Source organism: Adiantum capillus-veneris, chromosome 7, assembly GCF_014529385.1.
Source record: "Adiantum capillus-veneris isolate H3 chromosome 7, ASM1452938v2, whole genome shotgun sequence".
In the NCBI taxonomy this organism is placed as follows: Eukaryota; Viridiplantae; Streptophyta; class Polypodiopsida; order Polypodiales; family Pteridaceae; genus Adiantum; species Adiantum capillus-veneris.
Window position 1 is genome coordinate 89155305 of NC_140937.1, and position 26275 is coordinate 89181579.

At 41.6% G+C, this 26275-nt stretch overlaps 2 protein-coding genes across 2 annotated transcripts; one reads left to right on the forward strand and one right to left on the reverse strand.

Annotated features, from left to right (window-relative positions):
* Nucleotides 1-7466: 7466 nt before the first annotated feature.
* On the forward strand, nt 7467-23582 carry LOC147454195 (uncharacterized). Its single transcript, XM_086517292.1, has 2 exons — nt 7467-7652; nt 23167-23582. Exons 1-2 carry the CDS (start codon nt 7544-7546, stop codon nt 23364-23366), a joined length of 309 nt encoding a protein of 102 aa, XP_086373418.1. The 5' UTR covers nt 7467-7543; the 3' UTR covers nt 23367-23582.
* Nucleotides 7899-11583, reverse strand: LOC147454196 (exocyst complex component EXO70A1-like). Its single transcript, XM_086517291.1, has 2 exons — nt 11052-11583; nt 7899-10672 (listed from the first exon to the last, which is right to left on the reverse strand). The coding sequence occupies exons 1-2, from the start codon at nt 11145-11147 to the stop codon at nt 8192-8194; spliced, it is 2577 nt and encodes an 858-aa protein (XP_086373417.1). The 5' UTR covers nt 11148-11583; the 3' UTR covers nt 7899-8191.
* Nucleotides 23583-26275: the final 2693 nt, after the last annotated feature.

Sequence of the window (26275 nt, forward strand, 5' to 3'; positions counted from 1 at the left end):
ACATGCAGAATCTATCACCAATATCAGCAAGTTGGGATGAAGGCAACAAAGATATGGAAGCAGTAAGGATGCAAAAATAACTGAGGAGAAAAAGTTCTTCAATGCGTTGGAAGGAACAAGAGGGCATCTAGAAGATCTTGGGCATGAAATTTAATGATGACATGGATACTCTCTTGGCATCTCCAAAAGAGACCCCTAAAGAAACACCCAGGAGCATCTTTTCTATTAAACCATCTTTGAAGTTGAAAAGGAAAACGTTGGACAGTCACAAAAGTGAAGAATGGAAAGACACTACACCTGCAGTTGGAAGAAGGGAGAAGCTAATTAATAAATTTGACATTCAAATACGAATTACAGAGCATACATAGCTTTTGAATTGGTGAAAGAGTCTCATTGGTCAAGGGTAGTTAAATTACAATGTGCTACAAAGGGAGAAGTTTCAACTGCAAGGAAAAATTTTAGAGTTGCAAAAGATGTCAAAAAGATCTAAAGAGGATGAAAAATTAATTGAGAACATGGAGGATTCTATAGCTAACTTGCGAGAAGACTTGAAGAAGGCCAAAGGCTCTGTTACATTTTACAAATCACATTTGCACATAAGGGAAAGCGCTATAGAGAAGTTTCAAGAGTGGAGAGACAAGTGGTTTGAAGCTTTAAGTGAACAAATGGATTTTGGGAGCTTTGATCACTCAAAGCTGCAGCCAAAAAATAGTATCTTGTCCAAGCATACAAAGAGTTGGAAACAAAGTTAAGGGAATATCTAAGGATGGACTTGACCTAGATGGGTGGTACTTGTCTACACAAGAAGTGGAAGTTCTCTGATCAGAGGTAAGAAAGCTGGGTGAACAAGTTTGGGTGGAGTTGAAGATGAAATTGGTCTCCCTTGCAAAATACCAAAGCAAAATTTGAAGATTTGCAAATTGAAATGGCAGAGTTGAAACAAGCATAGCAATAGGAAACATATAGGTGACAACTCAGGGCACTAATTTTTCCATTATTTCCCACACAGAGTGGTCCACTTTGGTTTGTAGCAATGCAATACTAGTTACGTGCTGCTTCTCCAATCCCAAGTGCATTGCTATTGTTGGCTCACCATAAACCCCGCCTTTGGGACACTTTCTCAAGGTCTTCAAAATGAAGTACCTCACTTTCAAGTTTGATTTTTTTTAGCATAACAAAAATGTATTAAAGAGTGAAAAAGAGAGTACTGTGTTTAAAAAAAAGTGAAAAAAAGTACAATCATGTCTCAATATACCACCCCCTCTACCATGAGGGAGTGTTTAAGTAGAAAGATCTTTGTTTTTTTCCAAACTAAAGTTCTCCTACCAGGACAATGGGAGATCTGAAAGTTCATTTTATTACTTTTCCCCAAATCAAAGTTCTCGTGCCCTTGGCCTGCCCTTTCTCTCTAGACTCTAGAGTCTAGAGTTGTATGGATCTCTCTCTCTCTCTCTCTCTCTCTCTCTCTCTCTCTCTCTCTCTCTCTCTCTCTCTCTCTCTCTCTCTCTCTCTCTCTCTCTCTCTCTCTCTCTCTCTGGTGTGTTTGCCCTAGCTCTACGTTTATCCGAACTCCCCACCAGGTTTCAGGGTAGCGCCTGGCTGGGGGGGGGGGGGGGGGGGGATTAATCTACAAGCTCTACCTCCCTCTGCCAAGCACACTAAGGTGTCTGCACCACTTGCGGCCCTGCGCCCTGCTGCCGACCTGTGTCACCTACAGCCTTGCGCACTACTTAAGCCTGCCGAATCTGCGCCCTGCTGACCATGCTGAATCCACGACCACGTTGCAGACGACCACGTTGCAGCAGGCTATCGTCCAGCATCCCACAGTCAAACCAAAGTCCATCTTTTTTGTCATTGAAAAGCTTGGACCAAGTCCCACAGTCCAAGGTTCTGAAGGTTCCGATGCCTTGCAAGGGATGGTCCCACAGTCAAAAATCTGATTGTCCCATAGAGAGTGCCATAATGCCCAAGGTCTACCCAACCTCAACGAGCCTCAGCCACACAACCCGTAGATGATATGTCCACCTTTGGCATGCCGACACCTCGCCCACGGAGCTTCCTTGCTGCGATTGTTGCCCCCCGGAAGGATCCTTCGCTCGCCAAGAATCAAGAATCTCCACCCTCGAGGCTAAGGTCCAAGCCCTCATAGAGGAGAACACAACTCTCAAACAACGGGTACACAAGCTCAAGAGCTTGCAAGAAACAGGGAGTCAAGCCATTCTCTCAAAGGCACGCGAGGTTGAAACCTCCCTTGCCGAAGTCACACTTGCTCAAGAGAAAGTCCACGAGGTAACGCATGAGATCACAAAGAAGATCAACAACAAAATACAGGCCGCCTTTCAAGAACTCAAACTACAAGAATCTCTCAATCTCACAGTGAGAATTGGGGGACTTCCATCATCTTGGTGCACGGACAAGGACACACTAGAGGATGCGATCACTAAGCTCAACGACACCCTCCAATCAATAACCATCGAACCCGACACAGTCTCTTGGATCAACGACACAAATAGACGCGTGCCACGTGAGCACTACGTCATCACCTTCAAGACAAAGGAGGAGCGGATGAAGCTTTTGCGCCAATCCCGCCTCCTCAAGGGAACCAAGTTCTGGATAGCAGAGGAATTGACTACCAACCAATTGAAACTCAAAGAAAATGAGCTCAAGAAGATACATGAAGCTCGCAAACAAGGCAAATGGGCGGTCTACCGAGATGGTAAAGCGGTCATCCAAGAGTTTTGGACTCCCAAATAGACACCTCCATCCCTTAATTCTCCTTAGTTTTAGTTCTAGTTGTGTTTTTCTTTTTTCATCTTCTTTTACTCTATCGATGGTCCCTCATACCTTAATTGATATGTATCCCATATCTTCACTCGAGAGGTATCATTGTACTGTTTTTTCTTTGGTCCCATAGGTCATATCTGACCTCCGTGGACGATAAATGAATCAATCAATCTATCTATCTATCTCTCTCTCTCTCTCTCTCTCTCTAACATTTAATGGCCTAGTAACTTGTGTGTAGTGGAAAATAGCATAAATATAGTGAGCATTCCATTAGAATAGATTCCTAATGAGCATATCAAGAGTGCTTGGATGGAGAGAGCAACAAAAAGCATAACACCTAGTTAGATAGGCATGAAAAATACTTCAAAAGAGAGAGATACATGGAGCCGGTCCCCCCTCCAAAAGGCTTTGTATTATAGGTTTTCCCCATCAAGGGAGACATTTTACAATACAATACTTTGTGTTCCTTCAATAACTTGCTGGTGCAATGAAGATGGAAGCTTCAAGCACCATGCACACACTTATAAAACACAACATCAATTCCCTCATGGTCTCAGACCCAAGACCTCACACACCTTCGAAGATGGTGAGAGCTAGCGGATTATGAGAGTAGATTGAGAGGAAGAAGGAGTAGTCTTACGAGAAAGAAGTATATCTCCTCTCATAATCACTCATAATAGATTAGCATAGCTTAGTAATTAGCATGGTAGAGGAGATGAGCATGCCTTGAAGCTTGGCTCTTGGTTGGATTTGCATCACAAAGCCAAGAGTTGTTGGTGTAGGCCTCCCTTCTCACAAGCTTGGAGTAGATGATGAGCTTTCCATTAAAGTTTGAGAAGGAGAGAGAGAGAGTCTTCTTGCTTCACACATGAGATTATGTGAGAGTGTGTGTGATAATGCTTTGCCAACATTAGCCCCCTCTCTCTCTTGGTCGACCCCTCTTGCAATTTACTCGTACTGGCACCCCATTAGACCCTGCAAAGCTTAGCCAATCATAATTGATAGCCTTGTGACTGTGTCCCCCTTTCCCCTTTTGTGAGAACTTTAGGTAATTAAATAATGCAATTAAACTCTCATTCGACCCCTTTGTCTTCTGGCCAATAGGAAGCAGGCAAGCCATTGGGCTGTTGAATGCTCATTGGACCCCTTGGGAGACTGTCCAATAGTCTTCTATAGAGCTTAATCCTAATGGTTATTTTATCAATTGTTTTAAAATGAATTTAACTAAATGTACTCTAGCCTAATTCTCATTGGTTTACCTCTATGGCCATCCAATAGGATTTGAGTGCACGTTGGGGGTAACTGGGCTAGGGAACTGACATGTGTCCCCTATTCCCTTTTTGTAAAGGGCTTGCAAGTGTGTGTGTGTGTGTGTGTGTGTGTGTGTTTCTCTCTCATCCCCTACTAAAAGGGCTTCGCCCCCTCCTATGTAGGGATTTAGGAAGACTTTGTTTACAAAGCATGCAATTTCCCTAAGGTTTGACCATTGGACTTACCCTTTGAAATTTGGAACCTTAGCATTTTGGAAGTCTTAATGGGCTGAACCTTAGGTCTTTGAAGCCCATTGCTTGCACATTGCTCTTCTGCAGATGGTCCCCCTTTGGATCCCTAGTGTGACCAATCTGGTAGCCTTACCAATAATCTAGCCTTTTCTCCCCTGGTACTTCCCCATATTAAATGATCAGTTTAACATGAGAAAATCATTTAGGAGAATTAGATATTAGTTATTATGACTCTGTGTGTGTGTGTGTGTGTGTGTTCGTGACATGTCCCTACCTTGCACACTCAAACCTCATTGTCACCTCCATTGTCTGTGACCATTGTTGGGGTGGAGTACATTTTTGAGCCATAGGCTTCAAGTCCATTTCCTAGGTGAAACATCTTTTTTGAGCGGGCTTGCTTTTACCCAGCTTCACTTCCATGCAAGAATGCTCCTCCTCATATCCGAGTGGTTGATGTGCACCATTTGTGTGGTAGGTTTCATGTTTGGGTGCAAAGGAGGGATCCTGGAGCTTGGAATTGGGCTAGGAGGCATAAAGATGAGAGGGTTGGTGAGTACGTTCGAGGACAAATGCCCTATGTTGTGGCTTATCACAAACTATTCATGGCCTTTATAGCTCAAGTGGCAAGGTGTGAGCAAAATCTCCATAGCTCAAGTGATACTTGGACCCTACTTGGAGCTCTTGTAGCTAGATGTCGTGGTGGCTTCCTAACAGCCTCACGTGACCATAGCATTCACGTGACCACTGCCTAAAACCCTATACCATAGCATACAAATCACTTCTTCAAAAAAACTATTTTCTTGGCGATGTTTTCTGAAGGCAAACTAGTTAGACAACCAAGATTTATGCCAAAATCTAGGGTATTCACTGGGATATACAACTAAAATGGCCAATTTTTTAGCTTGCCCAAAGGGCAAAGGCCATAGCGATGACTTCTCTTTTGGGTTGGCTAAACATAGGATTAATTTTTCTTGGAACATTTTTTTTTGATTGGTGAGTGCTATAGTGAGCACTCAAGAGAAAGTTATAAGTAGTAGTGGTGGGTTGTTGAGTGGGTGACGATCTCATGTTTTCTCTCAAAAGATACTGAGATAAGATTTCTTTCAAGATTCTATTATTCAATGTGCTTAAATAAAGAGTCCTCTTTTCTGATTGTGTACAACCTGCAGGACCATGCAAAGGTTTCCAAATTTTAGGAGAGAGGGAAATATGTACATATACAAGTAGTTGGAGATTTGGATTATGTTGGCACTATCCATAGACTTTGTACTATTCTTGGCATGGACTTCTTCAAGACTCTTGGTGAATTGCATCCTAGTCTGGATGACTCTACATCAAGCCAGCAAGAGCATCAACAATAGGAGATTGGACACGTTGGCAAAGATTGTTGCATCTCTAAAGGAAGAGAAAAAGCCCATCAAGTTTAGCACATTGGTGACTTTTTCCTTACCATAGATAAGAGCTCTCTGAGTCCATCACACACCACAATCACGCTTGCTTTGTGTCAATCTAGAGGAGCAATGTGCTCTACTCTCGTTTCTTCCAATCAAGTGCAGCTAAGTCCTTCATCACACACCAAAGTTAGCTCAAGGCTTTACTGGATTGAAGGCCACACTATATAGATAAGTCTTTTGTAGGAGTCCACAACCTCTTCAAGGAAATTGTGCTTCATGCCTTGATCTTCTTGCAACACAACAACATACTTGTCCACAACCCCACAAGGCTTGACAAGAGTGAAGAGCTACTAGGCAAAGGCCTTTGCTATTCATTTGTTGCCAAGGAATCCAACAATCCATGATGCTTACTTGGCCCAGACAAGATGCACTTCTGTCAACTTCTTATTTATAGCCACCTCCTCCTCTAGTCTTATTGCAAGTACAACATGTTCAACCCCATCAAAACCAAGTCATTGTGAAGCAACTGGTGGGTGCAATAAGAGAGCTCAAGAAAGTAGACTCTATAACCAAAGAGTGACCCAAGTATGTGCTTCTACCATTCCGAATCAAACAAGAACCCAATTTTTTCCAAGCAATAAATAACAACTATATGACAATAGATTCCACTCGGATAGGAGCATGATAAGAAAATTTCAACCAAGAATCCATAAGCCAATAGCCATGATAACATCAACAACGTCACCCACAATTCATACTATTATGGCAAAAAGAAATTGGAAAATTTACACCACAACCCAGGATATGTGAGCACTGACGAATTTTAATTCAAAGGGAGAAACCCTTTGGAAATTATTTACTACTCCATGATTGAATAGCAAAGGGAGCAACCCTGACGAATTTTAATTTCCAAAGGGAGCAACCCTTTGGAAATTATTTACTACTCCATGATTGAATAGCACATACCCACGACTAAAGAAGTGCACACAGGCAAGAGACGTGGCCTTTCAAAGATTAGACCCATGACCAATTAAATAAATTAAGTATATATATTATATAGATAATGCATGAGTATGTTCTACACATTTCAAAAATATAAAGTGGATATGACGAGAATCCAAAAAGATCCCCTTTGCTTGCAATCAAAATTAGAGGTGCATGTTGGCGGGGGGGGGGGGGGGGGGGGGGGGGGGGGAGGATGTGGAGCACGCATGCAGCATGTATCGGTTGGGAACGCAGGTCGGGCAACACAACAGGGATTATAGCAGGTGCACGTAGAGCCAGGGTGGCGACAAATGAGCTAGCGAGTAGGGACATTGTGTGCGAAGGCAGAGTTGTATTATTTTTTTTCTTTCCATGGGTGGCCATTCCTTGCAGTTCGAGGATTCTGCTCGAGTGGTTATTATAGCGACAGAGGTTCAAATTGATGTGTCTCGGGAGTGAGTTCAAACCTTCTGAAAGGGCAGTAAATCTTGAGAGGAAAGAGAGATTTGGCAGAATCTCAGAAGGAATTGAATAAGATAAAAGAGTAGCTAGTCTGTACTTGCGAGTAGTAAGAGTCTTCTTTTCATGAATGTCATTTTGAATATATTTGTTTGTCTTTGTAATGAGTATCTTCTATCTCATCCAACCAATAAAAAATTGTGCATTTTAAAGATAAAATATCTCCTTTTTTATTAGCAAAAAAGAAGGCATCACTAAAGCCTTAAATAAATAAATCATTAAGGCCAATAATGCCAAAAAGCATAGCGAGGAATTGTGCATGGTTTGGAAAATGAGGGAACATTTTTACAGAGTCATTATAGGCATTGCTAGACGAGCCAGTGAAACTTCAGCAAGAGCCATCGAGGGCTGTCTCTGCCGATGGCCTCCGTCTGCCTAGTTATGGAAGAGTCTGGACTCTGCAGGACTCTTGTGTATTTGTCTCGGATCTCACCAGGAAGAGCTCTAAGCGTCTCTTATACTCCTTCAGGTACGCTATGACTAACAAGCTACTGTGGAAACAGTTGTGAGCTCAACATTAGGACATTGGTATTAGGCAATTTTCTATGGCCCATTAGTGCAAATCATGTTACATGCAGAAATACAGAGCACATAACACTTGAGGATTTAGAAGTCTTGATGATTGTGTATGAAGCTGAAGGCTCTCTCTTTGTGTGAGTGTGTGGTGGGGGGGGAGGGGGGTGTGTGTGGGGGGTGGGGGTTATCGTATACAAGAAAACAGAAAATCATGAGATTATACTTGTTGAGACACTCAGCAAGTCTCAAGTGGTACATGCTGTAGGCACTCTTCACATGACGATAACCAGTGCGTTGCCAGTAGGGAAGGTGGCTGATATATCTGTAATATATTTACAAAATCAATTAATGGATGAATGGGGGAAATGGCGATGATCTATTGTGTAGTAGGTCATGAGAGGCAAACAAATGTATGTCACAGGAAAATTGTGGGCTTTCTAAGTCATACAGAAGAAGCCCGATCGGTGACATTCACGGTGACATTCAGCAAACTCAAGATGGCATTTGAAAGAGGTTTTTGATCATCCTCTCCATCATGGGCACACTATACTTGGGCTGTACCTGGGCCTTGCTATGCCTAGCAAGGGGCATCAAGCTCTTGAGATACGTGTCGTAGGCAGGCACGACCAGTTTGAGGATAGCCTTCCCCAAAGTCTCTCTCAATTCCTCATCTGGAATCTTCCAGCCCTTGTGCTGCTGACACACCCCCTCAAATGCCACCTGAAATGCTCTCACCCTTTGCAATTCCATTGTTAAGTGCACTTCATGATGTATGCTGCCGGCAAACGGGTCTCTCATCGATTCGCTCCTGAATGAACCCCCCTTCTTCTGGTTCTTTTTGCACGCACCATTCGATTTACCCCCATTCACACTGTGACTTCGGAGCATTGTCCATGTTCCCCCACCTCCTCTTCTAGACTGTTTGTTATCATCGTTACCTCCATTTTTCTCTTCCTGCATATACTTATCCATCATTTCTTCATTCTGCTCTGTTCCCAAGTACTCTAGAAGAGCTGTCCATGCTTCCCTTTGATATTTATGTGCATAGATGTTAGCCTTTTCTCTGTACCTATCAAGGCATTCATCACCCAACAGAGAACAAAGCTTCTCATTTTGGCTTAGGGTCGCATGGATATACCAGTAGTTATTCATCAGAAACAAGGAAGATAATGTTTGCCCTTTGGAATTCATGTGAGTGGCAGCTTCATTGACACGACGCTCCAATGAGGTAAGCATGTGGTTGATCGTCCGGCTTAGCTCACATTCTTCTGAATTCTCTCCCCTTTCATTTTGCTGCAGAACAACTGCCCGCCTTAGCGTGAGCTCGTAGGATGTCGTGAAGAGCTGACACAAAGATGTTAGGATAGTTATACCTATGGGCAAAACTCCTCCATCAAGCGGTAGGCTCTCGACGTCGGGGCCCTGCATATCCACTTGAAACCGAAAATGCTGAAATGATTTCGATATGGCCCTTAATAACAAAAGCTGTACATTCTGAAGCTTCTCGGTCACTTCGATGCTGCTCATGGCATCATCAGCAAGGAGAGCCTTTAGTGTGGCTTTCACATCATCCAGTGCAGCCACCATATCCAAAAGCTTGAAGAGCTTGTCAGGAGGTTCGTGCTTGCATCTGGCAATAGCCTCACTGAAAGAGATGAAGGATTGCAGACCTGCGTGCATTGCAAGCTTTGCAAAGCACTGCTTCCAGACCCGAGCAGGCAATGATGAAGAAAAAACTTGCCGGCAAAGTTCGTACTCGACAGTGAGAAGGATATTTGTAAGGACCTCTAGATGCTGTTTCCATAGCTGTATGTAGTTCTTGAGGTCAACCCACTGAAGGGTATCAAAGGCTGGAGTAGCACAGAACTCAAGATAATTAGGGCACAAGGTTTGTAAGCTCTCATTAGCCTTGGCACTTCTTATGTCCGTGTAACATTCCATGCATGCTTTTTCTTTACCCTTAGAGGCCAAATTCTGGATGATATCTCGTAATGCCAGAACGAGGTGGGGCGAAAGAGGTGGAGGTGGTGGCGGAAGCTTCCCTATGTTCTCTGCTGAATTGGGCAAAGCAACAGGTAAGGGTATAATCATGCCATACTCGGTCAAAATCGTTCTCCACAACCTTACAAGATGTTGTGAAGCTGCCTCTAAGAGCTCCGAATCGCAGGAACTTTCCTCTTGAAAGCGTTTGCTCATTCTTTGCCAGGAACTTACAATCCTATTCAATCTAGCTATCCATAGTCTGTCCACCAGCAAGGAGCTTTTGATGAGGGCTTCAATGGATTCTTGCACCTTATGCAGAGTAATGGATAATTTTGAGTTACCTCTAGAGGCTATGATATTCTCTAGCAGCTCCACATATTGCACATAATTTTGAGCATCAATCCCCTCCGGACCTTCAGCGACGGCCCGCCTGACATCATGTTCTGCATCATAGATTTTTACAAATTCCGCTGCTTGAGCTAAGGCTCCGTCGATGAGAGTTGTGACTCTGCTGGAATTAGCATGCAAAGAAGTGATAACACTCTGGGAGATCTTCAAAGAGATATTTGAAATTTTACCATTTAGCACATGCAACCCGTCGGAGACTTTTTCTGCATGGGCTAAAGTGACTCTCAAGGTCTGGTGGTCCTTGTGTATGTCAGGAAGAGTGTAATGAGTGTCGGGATGAGAGTGACTCCCGCACGTGTCGATGGAATGAGGGCTATCTTCGTCACTTGCACTGCTTGCATTTACGGAAGAGCTAATGCTCATGTGATCATCAGAGGAGGAGAAATATTCATTTCCAAATTGGAGAGGAGAAACTGGGCTCTTCTGCTCATTGTCTGTAAGCTTGATACTCCTCATCACTCGTATACCCCTCATGGTTGTGCCATAATACCCATCATTTCTGGTAGCTTTATTACCTTTTCTGGCCATCGTATGATGTTCAGCTGATAACGATGTCCTCATGGCAACATATAATTGATCTTCCTGTGGAAAAGAAAGGATCAGGGCCGCATCTTATCATCATCTCATTGGTAATGCTTAACATATAAAGTTCCGAATTTTCCTGCCTTTATTGAAAGGTCAGAGACCAAGAGGATGTTAATAAGCTGTGCAGCACAGGTAGCTTTTGACATGACAAAAATAAATGTTTTCCTATCTACAGAAGGTGAGATTCATTATGATGTTAAGAAGTGTCGATAGTTAGCTAATGACATGACGAAAAATGCAATTTGTTTGAAATGTCAGCTGCCAATTGTCCGAAGTCTAGCACCCCTGTTTGTGTGATGTGTCTGAAAATGCGATCTTCGGCGACATAAATTGTCCAACCAGAGAAGCTTTAGTATTTACAGATAGAAAGGGATACCTGAACAGATTTTGTTGAGTACAAAAGCTCATGAGTTCGAGGAGTCCAAGATGCAGAGCCGAGGAAGTATTCGGCGCCATGTGGATGGATGCTCATAATGAATTAAGTGTGAATTTGGATGTCAGGACAGAGCCTGCTCTTCAATGAGCTGGGGGGCAGCTTCAATGAGGGGTTGCATGAGTAAATTACGAGATGAAATGGGCAGCTTCAATCAGGGATTGCCTTAGCAGTAAATGAAGAGATTTAAGATGAATTGGGCAATTTGGGCAGAAAGAGCTCCACCTGCCAAAGTACCCAACAATAAGTGGAGCTCCTGCTGAGGATTAAGTCCCAAGAGAAGCAACAATGGAAACTCGGCAAGCTGTTTATAAGGGGCAGCTAGCCTAATTAATGTTGTGATGAGCACAACTAGGATTGTAGCAGAATAATATGAAGAAGAAGAAGGAGAAGCGAGTGGGCCAAGAAGAATATCGCTGGCCCGTCTGCGTACCAAGAACGTTATTTTTTTGGTAAGCGCCTATTTCTTAGGAGATTTATATCATTCATTACAAGTAGAACAAGAGGGGCGGAGCTTTCTATGTGTCTTTTATTGACTAATGGATTAAAGTATTGATAATTTGGGTTGTGGGTGTGTTGGAGGGTGTGTGTGTGTGTGTGGGGGGGGGGGGGGGGGGGGTAGAGAGGAAAAATCTAGGCCTTTGAAGAAATATGTTAAAAACAACACTTGTCTAACATGTTAAACAACACTTGGCATAACTTAATTGTGAGGAGTACAATCCTGAATGCACCGTTCATACCTAGAGGACATCTTGTTAACAAGAATTTTGGCTTAACTTATGAGTGTTGCAAATAAATCCATGTTAAGGTGGCCACTTTAACTAGTGTTATTGCATGGGGTGTCCTATTTCTTTAGAATGACTAAAGTTATTCATTTAGTGAGCCAACAGGGACTATTGTGAGGCTGCTTGGTGCATAACATCCATAGGACTTGCCACACTTCATACTTTTGATGAAGTTGGTAAACCCCCAAAACCGCGATCAAAGTTAGCTGAGTTAGCCAAATGAGAGTTGCACTGCCAGTCTTCAAAATTTAGAGAGGTGCACACAGACTCCACCACAAGGTTATCTTTATAGCTGCAGGCTATAAAGGCTTATTGAGTGGAACACTGAAGCTAGATTTAACTGAACCTATACGCTTGCATACTTCAATGTGCTAGTAGGTTTTTATAGTTTGATAGGTTTGTTGAGAGTGGGCAATTTTGATTGTAGACATAATTTTAAACATCTGCCGAGAGAGAGGCCGTGACAATTCTTATAAATGCCCTAGCCCAAAAGTAGTAGTCTAAAAGCATCTGGTGCGCAAAAGCTAGTGCCCTCTTGGGTTGTCCGTACGATGCACCATGTCAACATGGTAGCGTGATTTGCGGCACAAATCACGGAAGGCCGTGTAGACTGCCACATCATCAGCCATATGTAATTTGGGTCTTGCTTTATGTTTTATAAGTTTTAGACCCTGCGACCGGGGTACCATAAGTTGGCAACAACTTTATTAACAAATCATTGTAGGATGGGACCGCTTTGGTACCTCCTTGGCATAGTGCCAATCATTTAGTCTTGGTACCTTTCCATAGTTTCTTTGGTAGGTTTTAATTCCTGCCTTCTAGTATTTTTGGTATTGTCTTAACTGCATTGGTGCTTCCTTGATATGCCACCAATCATAGCTTTCTGTAGGACTTCCTTGGCATCTCATCCGTCTTAGGTGCATACAATACTGATGGGTACTTTTAATGATTGTAGGGTTGTCTTGGGTACTTTTCCATGGTCTCTTTGGGATTTATAGTTATTGCCTCCAACTATACTTGGTATTGCTTCTAGCTAGATTTGTTATGCTGACTTTGTCTTGGAAGTGCCTTCGTACTTAGACATCTAGGATGGTATTGCCTTGGTGCTTCCTTGTTAAGTTGGTGGCCCTTCTGTCCTTTAGGCCATGCCACATTAACACTTTGTGACATACCCCCTTTTGAAAGAATGGTAATCACATACTAGACCACATATATCCACCACTTGCACAAAGACGACACTCATTGAACATTCACATCAAATTCACATCACTATCCCCGTTGAGATCTTGGATGAGAATCATGATCATTGTAACTCACATCAGACCGCGTTGACGGATGTCTTTATTGACTAAATCTCACTACTATTATATCCACGTCACTCCTCAGGTGAACAAGAAAGAAATGTTGTAGTCATTTCGTCTTTCAAACGTGCACTCAAACAATAATACATAAGAGAGCACATCTAACAAATTCATTTTAGGAATTCCCATTTCAAAGTACTTCTTTACATATAAAGTCATTGAGGAGAATATAGTCAGCATGTCAATATCCCTAAAATCTCAAAAGAAATCAGTGACTTTATACCATCGGGGTAACCTGTGATAAAGGAGCGGAGTAACTCCCCTCTTGTGCAGTCCGCACCACACCGTATTCATTGTGTTGACTCATTGGTAACTCTTGGAATAGTCAATGCAAAAAGAAAAGCTTCAAGGTACATCTCTAATATGTGAGGAGTATCTGCGAGGTCCTCCTCCTTCATCCAAAGCATCCAAAGCTAGGTAGTTCTTGAACTTGAGTAAATGCCGGCATGTCAACTTACCTTTCACTATCCTTTCCTTGTGAGTGGAGAATACGATGATGTCATCGAAAAAGGTGCCCACAAATGACCTATACTCTCTAAAAATCTTGTGGCATTCATGAGACCGAAAGGCATCACCAAATACTCATACAATCCAAAGGACGTCATGAGCGTGGTCTTCTATACATATCTAGGAGCGATCATGGTTTGATGATAACCACTTTTCAGGTCAATTTTGTTGAAATATGTAGAACCATGTCACCTGTCCAATCTATCATCGATCTTGGGTATTGGAAACTTGTTCTTGACGGTGATTTTGTTGAGAGCTTTGTAGGCAATGCACATTCTCCAAGATTCATCTTTACTTGATTCATAATTTCCTTGTTTTGGGATCTGCTAACTTCGTAAGGTGGCATATTTGCTGGTGTGCTACCCGAAATCAAATCAATGGTAGAGGTAACTCTCTCGATAAGCCTTTAGAGAGACAATCAGCTTGAGCTTACAGAAAGTCTTGTCGTTCCTTCTCAAGGTCATACAAATTTGATGTTTTATTTTCATCTAACTCGTATAAGTAAATCGACTAAACAAGTAGACTAAATTTCATCAATTTAAATGGTCGAAGCCGATATAAGTGGGACAGACTCACTCTTTAATTCTACATCAATTACTATATCGCTATCCTTCTCATTCTTCAACGTCGCTTTTCTTGCCCTGTGATCGACCACAACGCCATTCTTGTGGAACCAGGGGATTCCCAAGAGGACGTCACAACCTTCCAAAGGCATAATATAAATGTTCTCGTGTCCTAGATACCCCTGACAATGCAACCAAAGTTTTCCTATGACAGGTGCAATGGCAACATCCCGTCCTAGTGCCGCTAGAACTACCGCGGCTGGTGGTCCCATTTTCTTTAGCTGCGTGGGACTGCAGAGGACAAAGTACCGGCTTGTATTGAGTTGAAGCATTATAAAGAAATACCGAAAGGGGCGCCAAGGTTTGAGGCGAGTGCTCTCTTGGGGTGGAACTTCGCCACTCTCTACCTCGTGTGTTGTGCATCTCTTTTAGTTCAAACTTCAATTCTTATTTGAAGTGCTTAAAGTTGTTCAATCTGTTCTTTTCCGTTGGCGCGTGGTGCGTGTCCGTATTACATTGGTATCAGAGCTTCAGGTGTGTGCTTTTCTGAGAGCATACTGGTTCTACCAAAGAGCCGACGGAGCAAGATGATGCTTCCAAGTTTCTTAAGATATTATCAAAGAAACTTATTAGCCACTCCTACCCTTAGTCCATCCCGCATCAAGCGCTCTCTCGTCTTCATCGCTCTGTCTTACAGGCAGATCACTTGTATGAGAAGGATCAATTTTTTTTTTTGAGCCATTGTTTTTTTCTCAAAGGTAGTGTCATGAAATGGTGAAAGTCTATAACTACCAGGCCGCACAATCCAAGGACTTGCAAGTTTTCAAGAAATTTATTTTACCCAAAGTTACATGTCTTCAGGCATCTCTTGGAGTACAGCTTCTGGCAGAGTGGGGTATCTTGAAATGCTTGCCATTGAAACCCTAGCAGATTACAACATGAAATGTCTTGACATCGCTCAACAGGTGTCTATTCTCAAGCTGATAACCTTGGAGACCTAATGTGATTGCTATATCTTGGGGCTACTATCACCGCTAGAGAAACACTGTCTGTCGAGGCCTGTTTTGACTAAAGAGCTTAAGGACCATGCCGCAGTTCCAGGATGGAAATCTAATCGTCTTTTTGAGCTCGATAAAGGTCGAGATAGCTTTTTTTTAAATGTTTGAGAATCTGTTTGCTGATTTTGTTTGGAATTTATTTGAAATGATGGTATCTGTTTTAAACCCATCTTGGTGCCAATTTGAATTATTCGACTCTGGTTTTAATTCTGCTTTCAATGATTGGTGATTCACTTCCGGATGGAGTAGTGAGGATTGATGTTTAAGAATGCTTACACATACTCATGGCCCGGACCCTTGTGGTTATTTGCAGGAGGGGTATTGAATGTTTGAAAAGTGTTGTTTTTACTCATGGCCCAGACCCTTGTGGTTATTTAGGGGGGAGTATTGTTGTTGTTAGTCATGGCACATAATTGGATGGTTATTTGCGAGGGCAGTATTAAAAAGTCGGAGTAGTGGTTACTATGAACACCTCCAAATGACGCAAACTATGGTTTGGGGGGAGTTTAGTTGTAAAAGACCTCTATATCTCATGACCCGGACCATTCTAGGTTATTTGCGGGAGGAGTGATGAGGGAGTCATTGAACAAGATCATGGCCCGAACCAACATGGTTATTTGCGGGGGTGGTGTTCAATTGGCAACTGTATGTTTCTATGTCTTGTAATATGCATATGTGAGCATTTGTGTTGCATTGTGATGTGCCAACCACTGAAAATATTCTTCATTGAACGAGATTGCTTGGGTATCTAATTTTAGTGCATCAAGTCACATGTTGGAGATCAGTGTAGTCTGGGCTTGATGGCTAATTTTGCTACGCCAGAATATCAAGAGCTCTGATCTGGAATGAGAATATACTCCTTATTGGATGAGATTTTTCTAGGAAACCAACGACCCAAGATATCAAGAGCTCCAATCTCAAATGAGAAAGCTGACTGTCTCTTGGAATGTCCCTCGGAAGGACTCTCGAAATTTTTTGAGCTAACTTGAGTTGTTTTGCAGATATGTTGTAATCAAGGACGATTACTTTTTTTCAAGAAGGGGGGATGTCACAAACTGTTGACGTGTCAAGCCACTGAAGAACGGAGCCAACTTGCAGATCCCGACAGAGAGATCTAAACCCTAAGAAGAAGCACCAACAAAAGTTCTACCAACTTACAGAGCCTCATCGAGTGGCCTATTTTTAAAGAAGAGTTTCCACCAACTTAAGGACCCCGTTTGATGGAGCCCAAGGGACCTAAAAAGAATAAATAAATAAAGCAGGACCAACATACATACACAAAAGCCTAGAGTAAAAACTTGATGACGTGAACTTGTACGAACACCCGCGATTTGCGTTGATGATGTGGCAGCCAATACCGATTTTCATGAAATTGCACTGTTGATGTGGCAGGTGTACGAATTTTGCGTTGGCAACTTGGACCGCCAGCTTTTGGGACCAAATGCTTTTAGAACTTGATGCTTTTCATGTAACTACTTTTTAGAGGCCAACGGCCTTTAAATATGTGCCATGGACTCAGTCTCTGGCACGTCTTCGCGTGGGAGTGCAGAGGATAGAGTATCGGCTTGTGCCGAGTTGAAGCAATGTAAAGGAATACCGAAAGAGGCACCAAGGTTTGGAGCCATTGCTCTCTTGGGGTGGAACTCCGCCACTCCCCTCTGCCAATGAAAAAGAATAGATCGAACAACTTTAAGCACTTCAAATAACAACTGAACTGAAAGAGACGCACTATACATGAGATGGGAAGTGACGGAGCTCCACCCCAAGTAAGCACTGGCCTCAAATTGAATAAACTGAACAACCTCAAGCACTTCAAAGAGCAACTTAACTGAAAGAGATGCACAACACATGAGATGTGGAGTGGCGGAGTTCCACCCCAAGAACAAACTGAACAACTTTTAGCACTTCAAATAACAAATTGATGCACAACACATGAGACGGAGAGTGGCGGAGTTCCACCCCAAGGGAGCACCGTCCCCAAAAGTTGGTGCCCCTTTTGGGTATTTCTTTATATTGCTTGAACTCAATATAATGCCGGTACTCCAAGTTCTTCACCTCCATATTGAAGCGTGCCAAAAAATGAGCCCTTGGCTCATATTTAAAGGCCCTTGGCCATGAAAAGCAGTTACATGAAAAGCATCAAACTCTCAAAGCATCTGACCCAAAAACTGGCGCTAAAAATCAATGAGTGCAAATTACAAATATCCGTACAAGTGCCACGCTAGCATAGTCAACGTAATACGTGGAATTTTGTATTGTCTGTCATGTCAACAATCCAACGCGGATTGCGGGATGTGCGTACAATTTTCACGTCATCGTCTGTTACGTGTGTGCGTGCCGACTTTTGCTTCTAGTGAGTTGGGCCCCCTTCGGACGGGGTCCCTTACGATGGTGGGAACTCCTCTTTGAAAATAGGGCACTCGGCAAGACTTTGCAAGTTGGGAAAACTTCTTCTGCTACTTCCGCTTCTTCTACTCCTTCACTTAGGGTTTAAGCTCCTCGGTTGGGATCTGCAGATTGGCTCTGTTCTTCAGTGGCTTGACACATTAGTAGTTGTGACATCCTCCCTTCTTGAAAAAAGTAATCGTCCGTGATTACAACATATCTGCAAAAAAGCTCTAGGTAGCTCAAAATTTTTTGAGGGTCATTCCGAGGGACAATGAGTTTTCTCATTCCAATTTGGAACTCTTGATATCCTAGGTCATTGGCTTTCCAAAAAAATATCATTCATTAAGGAGTACATTCTCAATCTATATCGTAGGTCTTGGTATTCTAGCATAGTAAAATTAGCCTCTACACTCAGACCGTCTTGATGCACTATAATTACATACCCAAGCAATCTCATGCAATAAGGAATATTCAGTGGTTGGCACATCACAATGCAACTCAAATGCTCACATATGCATGTTACAAGACATAGAAACATAAAGTCGCCGATAAACACTCCCCTCCACAAATACTCATCTCGATCTGGGCCATGAGGTATTCAACGACTCTCTCATCATTCCTACCAAAAATAACCTAAAAAGGTATGGGCCATGAGATGCAGAGGCCTTTTATAACCAAACGCCCCCCCCCCCCCCCCCCCCCCAACAACCTACATCGTTTGGAGGTGCTAAGAGTAACCATTGCTTAGACTTCTTAATATTCCCCCCATAAATAACCATCCAAGTCTGGGCCGTGAGTAACAACAACAATACTCCCCCTGTAAATAACACAAGGGTCCGGGCCATGAGTAAAAACAACACTTTTCAAACATTCAATACTTCCCCTGTAGATAACCACAAGGGTCCGGGCCATGAGTATGTGGAAGCATTCTTAACTCACTACGCCACCTGAGTAAATTACTTAGCAATGAAACTGATGGTGTTGGGCTATGGGGTCTATGTTGAAGGGAGGTGCAGGAAACGCATTCTTGAAAGCTGCAGAGACAATGATTGCAACAACCGCACCATCCAATATCCCGAATCCCTGCATTGCAAACACGGCAGCGATGAAAGCACCTCTTGTGTGCTTGTTGGCCTACTCATACATGTTCATAGCTGACAGGGGATGGTCGCCCCCTATGACAAAGCCAAGCCAAAATTGGAAGAAGCAAAGGGTCGTCATTACAGATCCCTGGCTTGTTTGTGAGGGGATCATAATAGTAAAACCATTGTGTCTTCGCCTTGTTAAGGGCAATTAGCTCCTCAAGTTGTGTTCCCTCTGCAGGCAACTGTTCTCGCGATGTTGTGGTTCGGCCTCTATCTAATACCAAATGATGGGTTGCAGGCCTATGGTGGATGCAGACGGTGAGGTGCCATGGCGAGGTGCAGGTGCAGAACGAGAGAGAGAGAGAGAGAGAGAGAGAGAGAGAGAGAGAGAGAGAGAGAGAGAGAGAGAGAGAGAGAGAGAGAGAGAGAGAGAGAAGTCGATACTCAGCAGGAATAACAACTACATGCTATTTTTTTTTATTGATTATAGAACTTGGCAATATATAGATTTTCCTTGCCATGCAAAACTCAACTCTAACTGAATCTTACCTGCATGCCTCAAGAGCCTATTCCTATGCATTTGATACTTGAAACACTGAGCTTGCATACCCAACAAAAACCATTATTCAAACTAGAGTCAAACAGTTCAAATCGGCACCAAGACAGGTTCAAAACATATACCATCCATTTCAAACAAATTCCAATAGGATCACCAAACAAGTTCTCAAACAGATTTAGGAAACTTGAAAAAAAACATTCTCGACCCCAGTCAAGCTCAAAAGTCGATAAAGATTCCGTCTTGAAACCTGCACCAAAATTAGGGTTAGATTTCTTCCGTAAGGTTGTAGTCGACCACATCATGGTCCATAAGCTCTAGAATGGTCGAAATAGGCCTTGATATATAGTGCTCGTATAATGGTGAGCCCAAGATATAGCAATCACACTGAACCTCCAAGGTTACTAGCTTGAGAAGAGACACTTGGTGAGAGATGTCCAAAAATCGCAAGTCATAATATGCTAGGATTTTTGTGGAAAGCATTTCAGGATGCCCCACTCTTCCAAAAGCTACACTCTGAAGGAAGATGTCGGAAGGCATGTAACTTCTGGCAAAAATTTTCTTGAAAGCTTGCCAAGTCCTTGGAGTCTGTACCTTGGTAGCTATAGACATCAACCACTTCATGGCACTGCCTCTGAGAAAAACAATGGATCAAAATGTTTTTTTGATCCTTTTTGTGCAAGTGACCTTGACTTCCTTATGACTATTGCCATGTAAGACAGAGCAATGAAGATGGGAGCGCGCCCAATGTGGGATGGACGAAGGGTGGGAGTGCCTAATAAGTCTGGGGTCGGGGCATGAATATTCTTTGATAAAATATCTTGTAAAACTTAGAAGCGCCATCTTGCTCTGTCTGCTCTTTGGTAGGACCGGTATGCTTTCAAAAAAGCATACGCTTGAAACTCTGATACCACTGTAACAAGACGGGCACCATGTGCAAACGGAAAAGAATAGATTGAACAACTTTAAGCACTTCAAATAACAACTGAACTGAAAGAGATGCACGGCACACAAGACGGGGAGTGGCAGAGTTCCACCCTAAGAGAGCACTGGCCCCAAATACTAGCGTCCCTTTCGGTGTTTTTTTATATTGCTTGAACTCAATACATCGTCGATACTCCATCCTTTGCACCTCCACGCGGAGCATGTAAGAGAATGAGCCCTTGGCTCATATTTAAAGGCCCTTTCATATGATTCCAAGCTGTGATTATAACTCGCTCGTATACATGAGTGAGCCATGAAGAAGTGAAAACCCGCTTGAACTCTAGGCACTTTTTTGGTGCTTCCTTGCATAGCAGTAGGGTAGAACACCATGTTTGGATGTTTCCTTTGAGATTGTCTGCCTCTCTTCATACCTTCGAGTGCTCTGAGTAGTGTCCTCCTGAATAAGAAATGTCAAACTATTGAATAGAAGAAATGGCTTCGTGGGTATACCTAAATCCGAAAAATGTATCAAAATTTAAATCTTGCCCGCCCTCCTTGAATCGTTGGGCTTCTTGCCGTTATCCTTAAGATAGTTGTATTGGTTGGCTCATTATAGGTACTTCCTCTTCGTTGTTTACATTGGCTCAATAGCATTTGAGCTCTCAGAGGACGAACAATGCTCATCCGAACTGTCAAAGTGCTTTCAAGATTTTCTACATGATCTGCTCTTCTTTGCATTCTTCTTGTCTTTATTATGGCTCTGGGTCTTTCTCCTCTTCTTTTTCTCCCAAAAAGGAGATGGACAATTTTTTGATTTTCGGCTTTCCATAATTCCCACATATAATCTCCGATTTGAGCGGAGATCATAGATCTTCAATTGACATGTAAAGCTCTTTCCATAGATATGCTACATGATATGGTTTTACCCGCTAGATCTTGAATTCTATTTTGGAGGAAAAATTTGAATTCAAATAAAGTAACCATTTTGTTTGTTTGAATTCAAAAGATGTCCTTTGATTCATTTCTTAAAACTAAAGGTTTGAATCTCTTAGAGTGCCAAATAAAGAGGCTCTCCTAAATCTCATTCTCTTCCTAATGGAAATGGTTGAACAAAAGTTATGGATGACAAAGATTCAATATGACGCACTGTTGGAAACTAAATGGGAAGCTTTCAAGAAAGTTATTTGTTCTTGTTTCGAAGGATGCTTTGTCATAAAGATTCTCCATGGTATCAATAAAGATAGATCACGCAAAAGGTGGTTTGATAAAGAATGTCAAGATGCTCGAAAGTTCTTGATAAAGCTTAATGCAACTATGGACAAAGATAACTATCAAAGTCATGTGCATACATACAAAGCATTGATTCAAAAGAAGAGAAGAAGATGGAAAGTAAAGCAACAAATTTCTCAAATCCAAGAAAAGACACGTACATATGGAAGATTTTGGAGAAACTTGAGGGGCAAGCGGGTTGAGAATTTTGGTTACTTGAGTCTTTGGATATGTACACACATTGTAGGCAATTATATCAGCAACCAACTGCTGAAAAAATACCATTTTATGACTTACTCCCATGTATGCGGCCTCTTTATTTGCCATGAGCTTATAGAGTGATTAACATTTTGACGAATAGGTGTACGCCATTTGTGCAAGAATAGTGGGTTTGTAAGAATTTGTGCAAGAATAGTGGGTTTGTAAGAGATGTGTAAGAGTGGTCAAAGGATACACTTTTTCCCCCAAAAAAGAGGTGGACAATTTTATGATTTTCGGCCTCTCATAAGTCCCACATATGATCTTTGATTTGAGCGGAGATCATGGATCTGCAATCTATGTATCGAGCTCTTTCCGTAGATATGCTACATGATATGGTTTTACACGCTAGATTTTTAATTCCATTTTGGAAAGAAACTTTGAATTCAAATAAACTAGCCGTTTTTTCTCTTTGAATACAAAAGTTGTTCTTTGATTAATTTCTTAATACTAAAGGTTTGGCTTTCTTAAACTGCCAAATAAAGAGGCCATCCTAGACCCCATTCTCTTCCTAATGTTGAAAATTTTGCCACTTGCAAAGCGGGAGATCTTCAAGGTATCAAGCCGAGACAACCAAATGGACGGGAGAGTTTATCCATGAGTGGATGTGTGAAACCTTGCACTTCAACATGGCATGCCTTATGATTGGAGTACTAATTGGGTTAAGCCTTTGCATGAAGGAGGAGATGTAAAGAATGTAAACAACTACCAAACTATAATGATTGGGTCTCTTATGACAAAGTTGTTTGGGTGCATAATGGAGATAAAATTGAGTGATTGGGCTCAAGAGAATGACAAAAGTGCAATATGACAAGTGGGTTTTCATCGATGCCATAGCACCATTGATCATCTTGTCATTCTTCGTGTTCTCATGGAGGAAAGTCAGTTGAAAGGCAAGCAATTATATTGTTGTTTTGTGGACTTTAAGAAAGCCTTTGATATGATTCCACGTAACAATTTGCGGAGAAGGATGGAAGAACTCCAATTGTTAAGTGAGTTTATGCTTGGTGGTCGTCCATTTGATCAATCCTTTAACATTCCCTCCTTCATAGCTCATGTCGTTAAGGTGGAAAATATTAATGTCTATCTTGAGCCGCTTATTGAGGAGTCATAGAGAGGCATCAATGTTGTAGATATGTCACTTCCAAAGGAGAGGAGAGAAGCTATTGTAAGAGGATTCCTTATGTGGACTATGCACAACTATCCTGGGTTTAGAGAGATTTTTGGCATGTTATTTTCATTCTCCTCTCTAGTTACCATTTATAGTTTGAAGCTTTTATCTAACAATGTGAAATGTATGCAAGGTTGTCCACATCGGGCCACAATACCTCCCCTACTTGTGGGCCATCACATTGGTGACGGAGAGGCCAAATGTCTTGTGCAAGGTAATCTATCCAAACAACCATCGTTTCTTACGCCAAGGCCATATCAAATAAAAGGCTCCAACAAATGGGAAGACGCCTCTAAAGCGCACGATGGCATATTGTGCAACTATTTGGGATGAGCATTACAATAGTGATCTGGCCTCGACTACTCCATTAAAAGGTATGTCAAGGTATTATATATTTTTAAGGATTCCATATTGTACAACACCTCTTGGATCCCATGCACATATTAATAATGCATCTCACACCTTGTAAGACCACATTATGACTTATTGGGGGCGAGGGAGGATTTAAGAGCCTTGAAATGTCTCCCCAAAAGTTTACTCATCACTAAAACTAACATCATGTCTTGAAATAATACTTGTGTTCATCTTTTTGATTTGTTTTTGTTTATAACATTTCTAGGGCGCATGTCACGCCAAACATCACTCAAATTTGGTATGAAAAATAAAGATTCAATTCTTGACAAATTGACACTCGACATGAGAGAATGGGCGAGGGTTGAAATGAATATGGAGCCAAGATATTACCATGGTGTTGCACCATGGTACAACACTCCATGTGGATTGATCTCTCAACTTGTACTAGGGAAAATATGGACTCCAAAAGGGCCCTTTAGGATCAAAGATGCTTTTGGAATATATTCTTTAAACCGATGAGAATTGTCTTGTGACTACGGTCCCATCAATTTTTGCATTTTTTTAAACGGCCATAACTTGAATATTCTAACGTTCAAATTTGTCGTACAATAGTGCATTTGGCCAAAAAAACAAATGCATGCACAATTTTCATCCTAAAAGAGAGACGCTCGACTCACCTTGAACTTGAAAAACTTGAACTTGAGTAGAACTTGGAAACTGGGACCATATGCAGTTTGCAATTAACTATTACTCTCTAACTTCTTTCCCTCGCAATTTTGCAACCTAAAAGAGATAATATTAGTGTCAACTGCTTCTGATAGTTGCAACCCGTACTATGGGATTTTGAATCATCTTCAAGATAGAAAACAACACGTCATCCAGAGCCAAATGGATAGTCAAAACTTGCATGGGATCCTCGAGCTTCTCTCTCTCTCTCTCTCTCTCTATATATATATATATATATATATATATATATATATATATATAGAATTCAATCTCTCTCTCTCTCTCTCTCTCTCTCACACACACACACACACACACACACATGTATATTGTATCAGTACACTTCCTTCCCAGCGAAGACTAAATAGATCTCCTCCTTTTATCACCTCACATGACTCAAGAGGAGAGCATATATCTTGTGTGTTTTTATTAGAAGGAAAGAAAGGCACGCTCTGAAGATCGAGGTTCATCCACTGCCTTGCAACATAAATATAGTATAAACCCAGATTCACCCTTATAGAAAAGTGCAAGGTGTAGTCCCATAGTATAAGATGTAGATTCACCCTTATACTATCTCAAATTCACTCTTATAGCATAGTACAAGGTGTAGTCACCCAAAAGACAATATCACCATCGGCATAGTATTGATTATGTACCATCCCATGTATGTTTTTAAAACATATCCATAACATGCATACATTCTTGGAGCCAGCTTATGAAAATTGCAAAAAATTTCAAAAAACTACAATAATGTCAAATTTTGTTTGCTTCTAGATTTGACATGAAATTTTAACACTCTGTACCATTGATAAATTCTTGAACAAAATTTTAACGCTCTACATCATTGATAAATTGATAGCGCTCTGCATCATTGATGAATTTTTAACGCTCTGCAACATTGATAATTTTTTAATGCTTTGCATCATCGACTTGCAAAAGCTAAGACAACGAACTTGATGCTTTGTGCAGCAGGCAACAAACTAATGCTCTTCTATGTTCTCTCTCTCATAAGGTAAAAAAAGGCACAAGATGCCTTACCAGCTTACTAGCTTCTAAGTTCTCTCTCCCATAAGGTAAATAAATCGCACAAGATGCTAGTTCATTCTCACAAAAAAATATACGGTAACTAGAACCTCGAGAGGTGAAGATTTTACCTGTTTTACCGGCTGCACATCCCAGTCTTTTGGCCTTCAATACCAGCGTGTCAAAACACTTGCTTCTCACTTTCTCAACGCAAGTCCATTAGCTTTCAAAAACTAGCGTATCGACACTTTTTTTTTGAGTTGAACTGCTTGTCCATCATCAGGAGGCCTTCAAAAAACCCAATCCGTGCTGTGTTTCAATTCCTTTGCCAAGAAACCTTTATAAAATTGTGTGTCAATACGCTTTCTTTTGAATATTGAGCATTCAGAAGCGCATACCTACATAAGATTCAGCTCTCTTTTGCAAAACTGATAGAAAATGATTGGGTATCTCCGATTGTGATAGTGTCCAAGAAAAATGGAAAATTACATGTCTATGTGAATCTCAAACAGGTAAATGTTGCTACCATCAGAGAAAACTATTCCCTATTGATAACAGATCATGTGATTGAGAGAGTTGTAGGGAAAGAAGCTTATATTTTTTTGAATGGGTTCTCAGGCTACAACGGGTTGGCATATCTTGTCGAAGTCTTCTAAGGTCCACAAGAATATTGTTCCACATTCTGTAAGGGAAGTCCTTCTCCATGGTCTTATGTAGTTTTTCCTATCTTTTTCCCTTATCTTTGGTGTGCATGAAGCATAAAGCAAAGCTTGCATTATGTCCTCAATGTGTAGGTATGCCCTAATGCGGGAGAACACATCTTCGTTTTTGGCCTTCTTTGCAAGATTGACCTTGTGCGGAACTGGAAATATGTTCTCCACAATGCCATGCTCTTTGAGGGCATCCTTTAGGAGTTGAAGAAAACTTTTTGACTTAAGTAAAAAAATAAGTTTTGACAAAAAATAAGTTAGCGTGAGAGTGACATTCTAAAGTAAAAAGCATTTAAAGATTTGAGTAAAGTAAAAAGTGAAAATCTTTCTTGAATATTCGCCATTAAATATACCATTGCTTGAAATAATTGCACCAAATTGGAGACACTTTAAAGTTCGTTTTCTTAATGAGACCATCTTGACGGGGCATCA